Below are 15,876 nucleotides of genomic sequence, written 5' to 3' on the forward strand. Positions count from 1 at the left end.
AATAACTTTGTCTATAGAAATTACATGATCGTCTTCACTGTGTTTTAGAATCTGTTATTTTATTTTTCAAAATATTTTACCACATTTGTAAAATTTAAAAAATATTAATTTAATCACATATCGAAAATTCCAATGAAAGTGAATCATTACTGAAATTAATGTAAGGTCATAGTTAAAATAAAAAAACTTACAAATTTTTAAAGCAGCAATAATTAATAAATGCCAGAACAAAATGTTTATTTGTGATACTGTATTTCAATAACAAATAATGAATACAGCAGCAGCAGCATATAAAATATTAATCGTGTGTATAAAATTTCTCGCAAATTAATTACAATAATATTAATTCTCTAATTAGAAAAATAAATATTAGTATACATATTTTTTTAAGATGAAGATACTATTCTCATTTGTTCAACAAACAATACACAGGGAGTGTTTCCTTCTAGAATCTTTAAGACTACATAAGCATTTCAGGAGTATGCCTTTTCTAATGTAGTGTTATGTAGTCTAAATAAAGTTCCATAGCCCTATTTCATAAAAATTACAAATTGTTAGTTACAAGCAACAAGATTACGAGCCTCAAGTCCTGCAAGAAGTCGTTCCATATATATGAAGTCACGCGTTTGGCACTAAAAGTCGTAAAACAATGATAGTTGCATAAATATAAATATTTAGAAGTTACAAGCTATAAGAGGCGATTAAATAAATTAAAGTTGCAATCTTTCTGTTATATAAACCAATTTCTCTAACTTATAGGCGCAACGCTTGTTACAAGCAAAAATACTATATAGCAGGTCAATAAGTTGATCGTGATAAACCGATCGATCGCCATATCATTTTTAATCGATCGTAGATAATATGATCCATTAAAACGCGGAAAATATTCATTTTAATAGGAATATTAAATCCACATTTTTCACGGAGAAATCTTTTAACTATTCCCTACGTAATGCTCTACGACAGGGGTCGGCAACCTTTTAAGTTGGAAGAGCCAAAATTATAATTTACAAAATTTCAAAGTTTTTAAAGAGCCACAAAATTTTTTCTTGCCAACAATAAATAGTACTCGCATAAATAAAGTTTTTTGATTAAAAAAACTAATCTATTTATTCATAAGAAAAAATATCTATTTATTCATATATAAGTAGTGTTTTTCACAACAAATTAGATAATAGAAACATCCGACGATGGCGTCATTCGAGAGCTTCCGACGGACTGACGACAGTGACGACGCGTGTCACGGGGGAGGGGTGAGGAGTACAAGTGGCTGAGAGATAGAATCAGTGCCTAATCCTCGTTAATCGATTCAGAACGATTTTTAAATGTTTTTTTTTTTTTTTTTATAAAATAAATAATGCGTATGGAACTAAAGAGCCGCAGCTTCACATCCAAAGAGCCGCATGTGGCTCGCGAGCCGCAGGTTGCCAACCCGTGCTCTACGAGATAATTAGACTTTGGTGAATAAGAAGGGTTCTTTATGTCGATGGTTATTGTCAGATGATATTATTTTGGAAATTATTTTATTGCACCCTAAACAATTTCAGTTAAGTGTAAAATGAGTGCACCGAAGAGAAGCAAAACTTATTACTTATGCCATGGCAAAAAGAATTTTCTTTCTTTCTGTCACAATGGAAGAAATAACGTTCTTTTTTTTCATTATGTTGAAAAATAAATGGTGCCGTTTAACTTATGCCTTGGTGTCTTCACCAAAAGAGATAAAGTGGAATGTCAATTACCATCTAATAAATAAATATAATTATGTTTTGCAGCATAATTTTATTAGGGTGGTTATTAAGTTTTTATAAAGAACAAAAATGTAGACTGCTTGATATTTTTTATGCAATCAATTAAATAATTAAATTTATAAGATAAAATTTTGTTTATATATTATATGTATATCATTCCCCTTTGTATAGCCTACACATTTATCTTGAGTGTCCTAATATAAAAGATATTTCTATGAATAAATATATTTTTAGCAATACATTATATAGCCTAAGCTTTGAGAGAAAACAGAAAATTTTTATTATATTTCTCTACGGAGAAAAGAAAACGAATTAAAACATCTGTGCTTTTGACTCATGAAAGGCGATCACAATCCATTATAAGTTATGCAGGCATGCTATATAGGTTCGTTTATCAATCAATACAAGAACATTCTTCAATTGATAAAACCGCAGTTGGCGAAATCCACACTTTATGAATAATCTAAGGTTAGGATAAAAATCCAGCAATAAATATATATTTCATTATAAAATTTTGAAGTTTATAATAGACTTATGTTAAAATTTTCCAGATTTGTATCACTTACTACATCAATTTCTTTATAATTAAGTAGAATTAATTCTTTTAATGAACTACGGACATTCACATTTCGTCTTCACATTTTCGCATTTCGCCTTCTTTTTAGTAATTGTTCGTCAAAGCTATTATCTACATCGATGCTATCGCTAAATTAAATCATTAGACTATCAAATAAAATAAATTAAAATGTGAAAATCCAATAAAATGAAACTTGTAATCACTTTACAATAATTTCTACCATTTTTTTTTAATTCATAATTTTTTAAAACAGAGTTTTCTTACATTTGTAGCTTGTAAAAGTACTTGTAGGTTGTTATGCAATCAAAATTGCTTACGATTAGTAACTTGTAAAAAAACTTGTAACTTATTACAAAACTTTTTATTCAACACATTTTGCTTGTAATTCCTAACTTGTAAAGCTTGTATCAACTACACGATTTTATGCAATAATACCCAGAAGGAAACAATGCCTGTGTGTTGTTATATGAATAAAAATTGCTTTTTCATTTATAAAAACTGAATGGTAATGCCACCTTCCTTGAAAACATGAAGTATTAGCATAAATCATCAAATGAAATGTACGGAATTTGCCATTTTTAATTATGAATTATAATGATTGTCAATTAATTTTCACCAATTCCGTCATTTTTTGTATCTACAGTATATAATTTAATAAGAAGCGATACAGATTAATAAAAATTGTTTATTAAATTAATCTTTCAATATGGATGTGTTCCATAATTGCAATAAAAATTTTTTAAAATTCTCAATAATATTTAAAAGTAAATAATGTTTAAATCAAAATTTTTCTCTTATGTAATACTAGCAGATAATTAGTATCATAGACAATTTTAAAATTTGAGCATAAACTAGCATTACAGAAAAAATAAAGGCAAGATTGAGACAGTATGCCCATAACACGCTTAAAGAAAGTATAGACCCAATAAAGAAAATTAATGAAAAGCGAGCGTTAGAAAAAAGGCCACAGGAAAGACAAAGATTGAGGAGAAAGGATAAAATAAGAAATGACATGATAAAAGAGGAATGGATGGATGAAGATGTAACAGAGAGAGAAGGAACTGTAGGATATGACGAAGAAGAAGAAACAGGTTTAAATATGTAGTTGGCATACTTGTCATATCAATGTAACTAAGTAATATTAATTATTCAAAACAATTATTACAAACCGACGAGATCTTTTTTTTTTCAGTTTCCAATCGAAATTTCGATATTTACTGTATGTAAACAGAAATATTAATAAACGTGTAAAATTTCATTTTCTCATGCTCTTCGAAATCCCAGACTATGAAGAAGTTTACAAGTCTGAGTTTTTGGTCTCTTTTACCGTTAGCTATATACGGCGTGTTATAAATAAAGCGAACCAGTCCCATAATTTGGAAACGACTAAAAGTAGGAGGATCGGACTAATTATGGCCCAAACAAGGTGTAAGGAACTGCTTTGCTTCGATAGTAGCGCAACTAAAAAACTGATTTTGTTGTTTTTTTCATAAATAAATTCTTAAGTAGAGTACTTTTATCGTGTAAAACGGCACATTTCTATCGACTCCATTGGATTCCCACGAGAGAGCAGATCTGTCGTTATCAACTCGGCCGCGGTATTATAAAAACACTAATCTATCTTCAGCTTTCCTTGTAAAATTAATGGTGTAACTTAAATATATATTATCAAATCAAAGCACATGTCCAAAACTTGAATGTGTGTTCCCATGCACTTTGTTTGGTCATAATTATTGCGATCCACCTACTTTTAGTCATGGACTGATTCACTTTATTTGTAACACCCTGTATAAACATTCAATCGTTTTGCTACTCCGTTTCTCGTCGACATTCAAGAATCTATTTGGTTATGAAAAACGACAGTTTTATTCGATACATTATAGTGTTAAAACTTTTTTATTTTAGTTCTAAGTTCATTCTAATTATTACCAGCAATGAAAACATAGGCCTAAATTGAGAATTTATTCGTTTGGAATTGATAGAAGCTGCTCCATTTTCAATTAGTAAATTTATCTCAATTTTTACATGAACGAACAACATTGTTTAGCATTTCTGGATGCATACTGCTAAAAGATTATGAATATTTATCACTTAGAAATACCCTTATAAAATATACATGTTTTATTTGAAAGATGAATTTCAAAAATGGTAAGATCGTAAAATCTCTTTGCTATTCGAGCGCCATCCACAATTTTCACATTAATATCTCCACATCTTTATAATTTTATATATTTACTGGTAATTCCACATTTTTATCTCTATTGATATTTTGATTTTTTTAATGTTGCTTACATATATTCTCTCAATTTGCAAATATATAGATTTATATTATGTTTATATTACAGGATTATTGTAATGCGATGTGATCCCGATTTATAAGAGTATCTCATAAAATGGGACAAGCGAATTCATTATTTCTTATAGTTAAAATTTGTACCTCGTTCTGACATTATCTAGTCACCTTAGCCACATTTCCAAATAAAATTAAAGTGCTAACAACACCTATTTATATTTCAATCAATAATTTTAAGTAAACTAAACTAAAAGTAAATTAAATTGTTTATTGGCTTATTCACAGTTATAAAAGGAACAAATACAAAATGAGAGAAACTTATTCGACATAAAAGGAGCAGATAGTTATCAGACATTTCTTCATTTTATTATAAGAAAACTAAAGTTAGTTAAGACAATAAATAAGCAGAAATAAATAAAATAGAGTAAGATAATAATATTTATAATTAATAAAATTGCAATCATCGATAGAAGAAATTGTAATATACAGATAAAGTTTGCTAAACTGCGCAACCTTGTTAGAAACGAATGACATTTTCCGTAACGAACGAATATACTGGTATACACGATGTGAATGAAACAAAGAAAATAGGAGACTGGAATCAACGAGCCATCTATCCGTAGCATGCGGGAATCTTATCTGGTTGCACTATTGTTTCGTAAATGAGGAAAAGGATAAAAGCAAATATCTCATCGTATCGAATTCCTTAAGTCGAGTAGTCCTATTCGTAAATCGAGATCTTACTCACGGGGGGATTTAGAGATTGTGCAGGGCACAGCTACATTCCCCCTTCTGAGAGTTTTTCTCCAGTAAAGTTGAATATCTCAGGTAGCAAAAAATTTTGTAAGACATATTGTTTTCTTTCTGCACTCCTAAAGATTTCTGGATCTATTATTGATCCTACTGTATATTATTGAAACAATATCAATTTTTTGTTGTAATTTACTGAGTAAGTATTTCAATTAGTTTTCACCACTGTCATTCGTTTCATAAATAAGATAGTAGGAAATAAATATTAAGAAACTAATAACTGACTGAATTGCTTATTATTATTATTATTTAAAACTATCAATAAGTAAACATTTTAAATGTGTGATTAAAAGAGGTTATCAGAGGTTACTTTTAGCATAAGGTTATTCGATTTAAATTCTACTTGAATTCTCGTTAGAAAGGAAAAACAAATATACTACTTTACAGATTATATTCTTATCTTATATAAATACATAGAAAACGAAATATAATAGGCTTATGGTGGACTGCAAATACAGTACAGTAGTGCCTCGTATAGCGTACGCCTCGAATAACGGACTTTCTGTTTGGCCGTTACGTGACTCGAGCAACGGACTTAGTATTATTAGAATATATTATTAGTATATCTAAAGTACAGAGCTCCCGTTGGGATTCGGCTTGCTCCCTTGTTTATTACGTACATCACCTCAGTGCAGATTGTACAAGTGTTGTACAAATCATGGCTTCTAAAAAAACAGAAAGGTGATTTCAATTGAAACAAAGAAGAAATCATCAGAAGGAGTGAAAGTTGACAAAAACTTCCTTGTCAAATGGGGAGAGGTTCAGGAGTTTACCAACACTCATTATCCAAACAGAGCTGAGGCCAACAGGATCAATGATCTCTACAATGACACCCTTGCCCGTCATTTCCGACAGGTGTTGAAGAAGAGAGAGAAACAGACCACCTTGGACATGTTTTTCAAGAAGCCAGCTGCCAAAAAACAAAGGATGGAACAAGAGGAGATGACCCTGCAAGCTCCGGTAACCTCTCCTGATTCTTACTCCGATTAAAAAAACAATAAAAAGAGACCTGCTGCAATGTGTAAAAAGTCTGTATCTGTATGAATGTGTAAAGAAAGTGTTCCTCCACCTCCTCCTCACAACATTTCACTACCCGGCATAATTGGTGACTGCTCCATTTTCATTTTTTTTATGGAACAGTACGGTTATTTTATGCTGCGGAACGAATTATATGTTTTAACATGTATTTCTATGGGAAAATGCGTTTCGTATAACGGATGTTTCACTTAACGGACGTGCACCTGGAACGGATTAAGTACGTTGTACGAGGTATCACTGTATATATTTATATTGTCCACATACAATTCACTGTAGTATTTCTGTTATAGCATTAAGTTAACATTTAATTTAAATAAACTATATATTTTTAATTCGTATACAGTACTGTATAAAAGTTTAATGCTCGTATTATTTAGGGGCGGATAATATTTAAGAAAATATGATTTAATCACTAGTTTATGTTAGAGTACGTTATACTATAAAATGAAAAATTGTTTGTAATAAAACTCATAACAGCACAGTTAAAAACATGTATTTATAATGCTGCGAATGCTTTCGTCATTTGAATAAAATGGTGCCAATTCTCATCACATTTTAAAATATCATTCCCAAGAGGTCAGGGAAGTTTCAAGCGTACAAATCTGAAGCTATTTCAATATGATCATGCGGAAGTCGGACGAACAGTTATAGCAAAAATACATTTTTGTTTGGCTAATGTGTTTCATTCATCTGACTTTGAAATTAAAAGCAAACAAATAAAAATCACACCAGATTAATATAGGTACAGTATTATAAAATCAATATGTATGCAAAATAAATTTTTACCAATGTTAAACTAACTTTTTTTCATTTTTAATAAATAAAACTGAGTTTTCTAGAAACAAATTTAATAATTTTTACTTTATAAAAACTTGTTGATAGATTTTCAGAACCGAAATAATAAATTAGCTAAAATTCATAAACAAACTGCATGAAATTAATTTCTTTCATGAACTCAAACGATTAAAAATAAATTTTTAAATCTACAGACCAATATCTATAATCAAATTAATATTTGGACAAACTCTGTTAATATATTGGAATTTAGTACTTAAAAAAGTTGAATAAACACAGGTTTTTATTTTTAAACGTATCTGTAACATACACCTGCTCATTTCAACAGTATAGCTTTTGAATATTTTAAATGTCGTGTAATTTTCTGGCTACTTTCAGTTGGTTAGCCCTCAAGGATACTTTTCTGAAAATATATTTGAGTCCCAGCAATGTGTGAAGGTTATTTATTAGCGCATATAACTTCGTTTAATATTATAAAAAGAAATATTGTGCGTTCGTATCTGTTTATATAAATATATACTAAAAGAATTAAATTAATCTAAAAACGGATTTATTATTAAATATATTTATTACACAGACTTGTTAAAATTCTAAATTAATTCATTTTTAAAGGAGATTAAAAATAACTAACTATAACTGACATTTTATTAATAATGTAGCCTATATATTCCACTTAATATACATTTTTATATAAAGAATAATTATAAATAAATCATAGCCAAAAATACAGTATTCAAGAAAAAATTATAACGTTTTATAATGTTTAATTTAAATCAAACTATTTCATTAACATTTTAATTCATTCATTTAATTCATTTTGATTTATTTAATGATCAAACTATTTTTAAACTCATGGAAGATATTCAACAATTGATTTTTACCTACAGAATTCACAATAATCAAAATAGTATATAACTTTAAATATTTAACTATTCCATATATGTATGTATAATAGCTAAATATTTCAATTAATTGCAATTATTTTCAATGTAAGGATATATTTTAATTTTTTCAGTTACCCAAGCAATAAATGTATATATATAACTGCAGTAATGCTACATAAGTTATGTTAAATATAAACAATATGTTGAGTGTAGTAGTCTTATATGAGAAGTCATTAAGTCTCTAAAAACAGATTTAAAATAATAATAATAATACAGTAATTACGACTTGTATGGAGTTTCTTTCAGCTCTTTTGGCATAATTTATGTATTTTTAAATATATGTAAATCTATTTTAGTTCTATTTTTAAATTTTAATTTCATCTTTCTCTAATACAAGAGAAAACATCTTTTAAAATGTAAATATAAAATGTAAATTAATATAAAAATAAAAAGTTAATATTAAAAAAAAAACATAAAATTTAATTTAAATCACATATTTTGCACAAAATATATAAGCTTGAAAGATTTCGACTTTATAATTGGCAGATATTTTATTTTCGATTTAGATTTAAGTTTTAATTTCGTTCATACAAGCTATCTAGAATAGAGCTAATTATTATAGAAATTATAGCTAATACACTAAAAATTAAAGAAATTAAAGGCCTTTGAGACCAATGTCATTAAAGTGTATCATAATTTTCATGTTTATGTTATCATCATATTTATTGACAAATTCATAAATATAAAAACAACTTACTGATTGGGTACAGCATTTTGCAAATCATCTAATAAACTTTCTACAGAACTGTTATGTTCTTGGAGAGATTGTCTTTGCAAAGTTGGACTTATAGTGCGATGGGGCAAAACTGGTGATGGAGGAACTGTTATTTGAAAATAATAATTTATTAGTTTTATCGATCATGTAAATAAAATTGTACTGTTAAGTATAAAAATAAAAAGTTGACCCCGAATATAAAGAAATTTCTAAACTTAAAATATCAAAAATAGAAATGTATCTAATTATACCTTTTCTAGTTGGATAACTTCCATATCTGGCTGAATTTAATTCTTCCAAAAGTGAATCTAACTCAGATAAATTTGCGTTTAAATTCGATTGATCTTTCGGTTTATCGTGTAAATAAAAATCTTGATTTTGATAAATGGGCTGAAACAGTTGAAAAATAAATAAATAAAGTATTGAAATGTTGGTTCATAGCAGAAAAACTGATTAGAAATTTTATGATATATAAAAATATTTGATTAAACTTAAAAAGACCAAACTAAAATCGATTTTCTTTTTCTTTTACTAAAATTTAGAATATCGAAATGACATTCTGAATGTAATATTTTTCTTAAACAAAAACTCATTTCTTTTAAACGAGCATCATATCAACATTTTTAAATGTTTTCAAAGCTATCGTTTTTAGCTCTTAACACAGCTTGTATAATATTACTTTTTTAAATGCTAATATTTATTTATTTATTTATTTTTGCAAAAATAGAATAGAAAAGAAGTTTAGAGGACACATCGTAATTTAAAATATTAAAAATAACTTTATCAAGATTAAAAACGAAGAATTGCAATATTTATCAATTAAAATTAATTAAGGAATGCCACTTACTATATATGGAAAAGCCGACATAGAAGGTGACCTCTGTTTTAAAAACTATCATGTAATTAAATAAACAAACGCCTACTGCCTGATTATAAACTTGGTCAAACAGGTGCATTTAAAAGAATTAAAAAAAAAAACACTAAAGAAAATTGGATGATCTCCTAATTTCTTCTTAATTACCTAATGATTCTAAGAATTATGGAGCGGAAAATTTAAAATAAAAACAACTAGTTATTTTACCCTTCATCGTTGACACCTTTTTGTGTGAATTTAGTAACAAGATCATTTCCATAGTCTAATTCTTAATTATTAATTTATTTACGTTAAAATTAAAACAGAATTACAAATTAAATTGAAAAAATACAATTATTATTATTATCTTGTCTAGGAAAATTTTTCATCACATTTATGAATGGTTATTTAATAGCATTTACTAATTAGCAATTTTCTTTTTTGATATAAAAGTCAATGTTTTAACCTGATTTATTTACAAACAGGCTAAAACATAACTGAATTAAAATAGAATAACATTATAATATAACAAAGCATACTTAAATTAAAATTTAAAAGTTTTGTTAACTTATATTCTACAAAATGCAGTCCTGAGATTTTAAGTTTTATCCTATGCCATTTAAGGATATGAAACTAGATCTAAACATATGCAAAAATATATATAAATACAAAATAAAATGTATTAAAAGTTTGTGTATTAATAAATAAATGATAAGCTGTTCAATAATTAACGATACGAATAATTAACTTACCGATTCTCTAGGTTTATACTCGTATTTTTCGGTAATTACTTTACGATTTGTTAATGGGCTTCTGGACACTGATCTCGGTTGAAATCTTGGACTCGAAGATCCGTGATAATTAGAAGTTGGTGCTATTGTTTTATAACTTGGAGTCGAATTTAAATGGGCAGTAGTCGATTGCAAATCGGCCAAAAGAGCATCTGTAACAATGTTAATATAATAAGTCACTTGATTACAGTATTGAATTTTATTTCACAGTTTAAGATATTTAAAATGTATCTGAAATGATTAAAGATAATTCTCTTTAATAAAATTTAAATCAATTTTGTTGAAATTTTGAGGGGTTAAATTTAAGATAATTTTATCCGAAGATTTGGGCTTATTCGGTAATAAAACTATTTCCGGACTGTCTGGAGAACTTCAAAATGATTATCAAGTTGACAGGAAAAGCAAAAGTTTACCGAAGACGAGTTATATTTAGTACGAAACATGCACATTTTGAGTTTGCTTCGGTCGTCCTTATTTGGTTGGAGTGTATTAGTTCGTTTCGTGATCACCAGAATTTTTTAATATTTCATATTATTAAAAATTACTTAAAATTTTTCATTAATAGAAAAACCAACAATCTGTCTAAGTAATTTTTTTTCATAAATAGTTTATTATTACGATTTATAAATATAAACGCAATTAAAAAAATTCCAAAGCATATTACTGACAACTGAAAACTACGCCATCTATATTCAAACAATTTTAATGATGGTTTAATATCGCGCCATCTGTGAGATTCTAAAATAAATATGTGTGTATATATATATTTTTAATGAAATAAGTTTAATGTATTATTAATTAATGTAAAAGATGTTTACTTTTATTCGCATATTAATTAAAATAATTTTACTGTGTAATTCATATAGTAAAACAACTGATAAAGTATTCGTTATATTTTAATTTAAAAAAATGATTGAAATAACAATTTTGTTAAATACAAGACAATTCGTCTACATGTAAAAAGCTATCAGTTAACGTAGAGAAATGGTCTTTTAAAAATAACGACACTTACTCATACTTCGACTTTCGTATATCGATGGATAGTATATACAAAAATTTATATTAAAGACGTCAATTTATCTAAAAAAATTATTTAAATGCACGTGTGAAGTCTTCTTAAAACTTTAATGAAAAATTTTCACCTTCATAGAATTCGTCAATACCACGATGCATTCACACGATGCATTCACATAAACATAAAGTCATTGATAAATATAAACGGTATAAATGAATGTGGGATGATAACAGGCGTATGCAGCACACCCAACATGTCCCACACACAAAATAAAAAAAACTGTTTATGCAATTATTAGATAAATATTTACAGAAAAAGATTAAGATTTAATAATTTCTTAATTCTCAAAATGAGAACATTCAACTATTACGTAAACATAATATCCTTCATTTTCTCCCCATATAAATTACTGTAAATATTTTTCTATCTAAATTACAATAGACTGTGTTGATTTGCCCCCTTTGTATTCTTATTACAATACGGCGATACAATAGACACGAGATTTTATAATATCAATTTGGTATAATAAAACAAAGCTCAACACAGTCGTGGCCCGCGAAGTCCTAATATGCTTCCCCGGGATTTTGACAACGTAATTTTATTTTCCTGTTTTCTGTCTCCTGTAACCTCATTTAAGCTGATATTCATGACGAAGAACATTCAAGCTAAACTTGACCAGTAAAAAGAAGAGAATAAACTATATATTGCTAGTTTGCATATCATTAGCATATAGGCTATTATATATGTTTTCTTAGTTCCTAGTGTACTGGAAGTTACGGAGTATGTTGTTACTCAGTAGGCTTAAAGAAAAACTGTATGCGCCGGAAGCCCATAAAGTTTCCTTGAGCTTCTTATGCAGAAAAAATTGCTCATTACTGCTCTAACATTTAAAAACTGAGATTTATTATCATGTATAACTTAAAATTTTAATTTATAAATTTTTAATGCACTTACAATTTCAGTATTTATAACATTTCTATATATCTTTGATTATGTCCAGGAAACGATCATTTTTGATAATTTCCTGAACATAATCAAAAGTCGTCTTAAAAATATGTCTTGCACAAGCGTTGATTCGACCTTCCTCTCTCCAAATAAACAATTTAGATGTTTTTTCATTTCTCCCTTTAAAGGAAACAGGTAGAAACATTCTTCTCAATACGCACCTTTTTTTAAATGTAAAACTTGAATGTTTTCAAAGGAGATTAAAGCAGAAATTACGAATTATTAAACAAATAATCTATTAATAATGTAATAATTACCTCAAAACTACATGTCATTTTAATTCAATTTAATACAATCACTGTACTTTAAAACTGATGTATCGTATTTTGTTAGACGTTGCGCGCTGATGTTATAACCACTGTAAAGATTCCTAGTTCTAATTCGATGTAAATTTGTTAAATTCACATGGATTTTTTTTTTTATATTGAAAGATCTCATTCTCATCTGTCACTGATATTGATATATTCTATTGCATTTCAGATGCGTTAGCTATCTGTTTATAATAGGCAAAATTGCCTATTATAAACAGCCTATTGTGCGCTGTGCTACACGTTACAAATTCAATTTAAATTAATTTACGATCTACTAATTTTATGTATAAAAGTTTAAATATATTCTTTTTAATAAATGAAATCAATGATTTACAAAGAATTACTAAAAATTCCATTCAGTTATTCCTATCTAAGTCTTCTCGATTACAGTATTGTCAATTAGATATAAACATCTAACATCTTTGCAGTATTTAAAATTTCAGGATTATAAAAAGCATTTCAATATATTTAACAAAAGCATGCTGTATATATTAAGTATAAAATACTGTATTAAGAATAAAATATTCTATTTTTGCATATTGTATTTATAAATTATATTCTAATCTTTTTACCATGAACTATTTTGAAAATTAATTTTCTGTTCGTTCAAAAATCAATCCTTTTTAGGTTTGATTTTTTCACAAATAAATAAACAATTGATTCAACCATTTTCTGAGTAATTAGCCATCGCGCAGCTATTTTCAAATCATATTCTTTAATTTTAATATGCACGTACAATGTTAACTTCCTTTACATGAATCCTACATTAATTCAACAATAGACTTATAAATAACAGACAAGACATTCCATTATTTGCACCTATTTGTGTACCCATTGGAAAATTTAAAATATTTCTTTAAATTATTTATATTTACGTTTTATTTGCCAATTTTTGAATTATTAAAAATAAAATTCTTTCGTATTTTCGTATTTATATTATTCAACTTCATTAAATTGTTTGCTATAACAATAAATAGGTACAGTTAAATACTTTTAATCACACTGTTTTTCAAAATATCCTCTGCACAAAATTCTGTTTTCAGATAAAGATTAATTGCTACAAGATTAATTTATTTCAATTCTTTCATAAACACATTGTAATCTCGCTAAATTAAACTATTTCGTTCCATATCAGGACATTTTAATCACGTTTTATCATAGATTATGTCAGACACACAATACTGACGATCGGGGAACCGGACCCGACATATCCGGATCAGCTTACTCCTCAAAATTTCTAAATCGATCCTATCAGTCTATAAAAACAAAGCTATTCAACTTGATATCTCGCGGAGAAAAGCAGTCCACAAAGATTTTCATGCATATAATTCACAATAAATATAAATTGCATATAATTATAAGAGAGAATACGAAAATATTTTAAATGTAAGTTTTATCTAATGAACCTTTTTTAATAGCTAGACAAATAAATTTATTACGAATGGCACCGGCACACAACAGTTATTCTTAAAGTCTTAAATTACTATTATTAAAATGTCAGACGGATGAAAGCATGCAAAATATTATCCATATCCGCGTTAATTTCATGGGTCGTTCAAGTCGCGATGATGTTCTCCATCATTCAGTCATATTTGCCAGGAAATTATACCAAGAAGCAGGATCACTGATATTAGGTGAAGACGTGGCCAAATATGTAACTTATGGATTACTGTCATCATGTTAAAATATTCATTTTGTCTTCATTAAAATACGAATATTTATGTACTATACTTCATTAAAATAAATATACAGTACATAAAACAGTTGATGTGTATTGTTATTTCGATGGATCTTACAAATCCAGAAGACTCTATACTCTGAAATCATCACTTAGAACAGTGTTTTTCAACCTTCTTGAATACGCCACCCCTTTACAAGTTAAAAAATTCTGACGACCCCCAGGGCCATATTAAAACTATATCAGTGATTTTAAAAACTACGTATTTAATTTTCTTTCTTTAAATATCGATCGAAAAACCAATTGTACTGTAAAATAAACAGGCACAGCCTTCTCACTGAAATTCTAGTTTTTTTTATTGTAGTGTAGGACTTACAAACACTTGTTTTTTTCTTTAACCCGCGACCCCCCGTGTAAGGCTTTGCGACCCCCTGGGGGTCGCGACCCACAGGTTGAAAAACACTGACTTAGAATATGATTCACGGACCGTGTGGCGCCTTCATTAATTACGCAATGCTAACTCATAATAATACACAAATTCAAGTTTCATGGCAACCTATATTTTCCGCATGGTACTAGCCAGTGATGGCGAACCAGTGGCCCGCTTGACGATTTCAAAGTATCCGTATTGAATGTTTAGAAAATATTACTTTTTATAAATTATAAATATATATAGGGGAGACCGGGGCAACTTCGGCATGCGGGGCAAGTTTGTCAAGCGCTTTTTTTAAAAAAACAAATTAAAAGGAGACTTTGGTTATAGGTTAGGCAGTTGAGTTTTATTGGTGGCTTGTTGAGTGTAGTGTTTTTATTGTTCTCCAACAAGCGTAGTTGAATTATCAAGCAAATTTTCATTTTCGTTCAATTCCATATAATATTTTTTTTCCATTTATATTGAATTGGCAGGTTTTGTTATAATTCCATGATAACGAAAGTTACTTTTCCTGTTAGAAGGATGTAACTTCAACTTATTCACGTGGCCAGATCGTGGCTTGGCATTCTGTTCTCAGGGTTGTACTTAATGTTTCGAAATCATGACTAGCGGGGTAAGATCGGCAACATAAAGCCACATTAGAAGCAAAGGATAAAAATCAAACAGATGATAAATGAAAACATGTTTGCATTTGTTATTCATGTATATATGTCTTTGAACTTGCATTTCGTTGTAATAATATTAAATGGGTGTTGGATTTGTATTTCTTTGTTTTAATAGTGAATTCCAACTTATACATTGTTAATAACATAATTTTATATACGTGCCTATCTTGCCCCATTACTGTTGCCCCTATACCAGGGGCAACTT

General features: G+C 28.2%; 1 protein-coding gene across 2 annotated transcripts in view; it reads right to left on the reverse strand.

Moving 5' to 3' along the window:
- The window catches only part of LOC111620414 (paxillin-like), a 48,538-nt gene that overhangs the window by 17,847 nt on the left and 14,815 nt on the right, over positions 1–15,876 (reverse strand). For both annotated transcript variants that reach the window (XM_023362331.1, XM_023362330.1), the window contains exons 2-4: positions 10,526–10,716; positions 9,172–9,310; positions 8,903–9,026 (exon numbers count right to left, since the gene is read on the reverse strand). In XM_023362331.1, the coding sequence (XP_023218099.1) occupies positions 8,903–9,026; positions 9,172–9,310; positions 10,526–10,716 (454 nt within the window). The remainder of the gene's footprint in view (positions 1–8,902; positions 9,027–9,171; positions 9,311–10,525; positions 10,717–15,876) is intronic.

The sequence above is a fragment of the Centruroides sculpturatus genome, unplaced genomic scaffold, assembly GCF_000671375.1.
Source record: "Centruroides sculpturatus isolate CEXI.00-Female unplaced genomic scaffold, Cexi_2.0 scaffold143, whole genome shotgun sequence".
NCBI lineage: Eukaryota > Metazoa > Arthropoda > Arachnida > Scorpiones > Buthidae > Centruroides > Centruroides sculpturatus.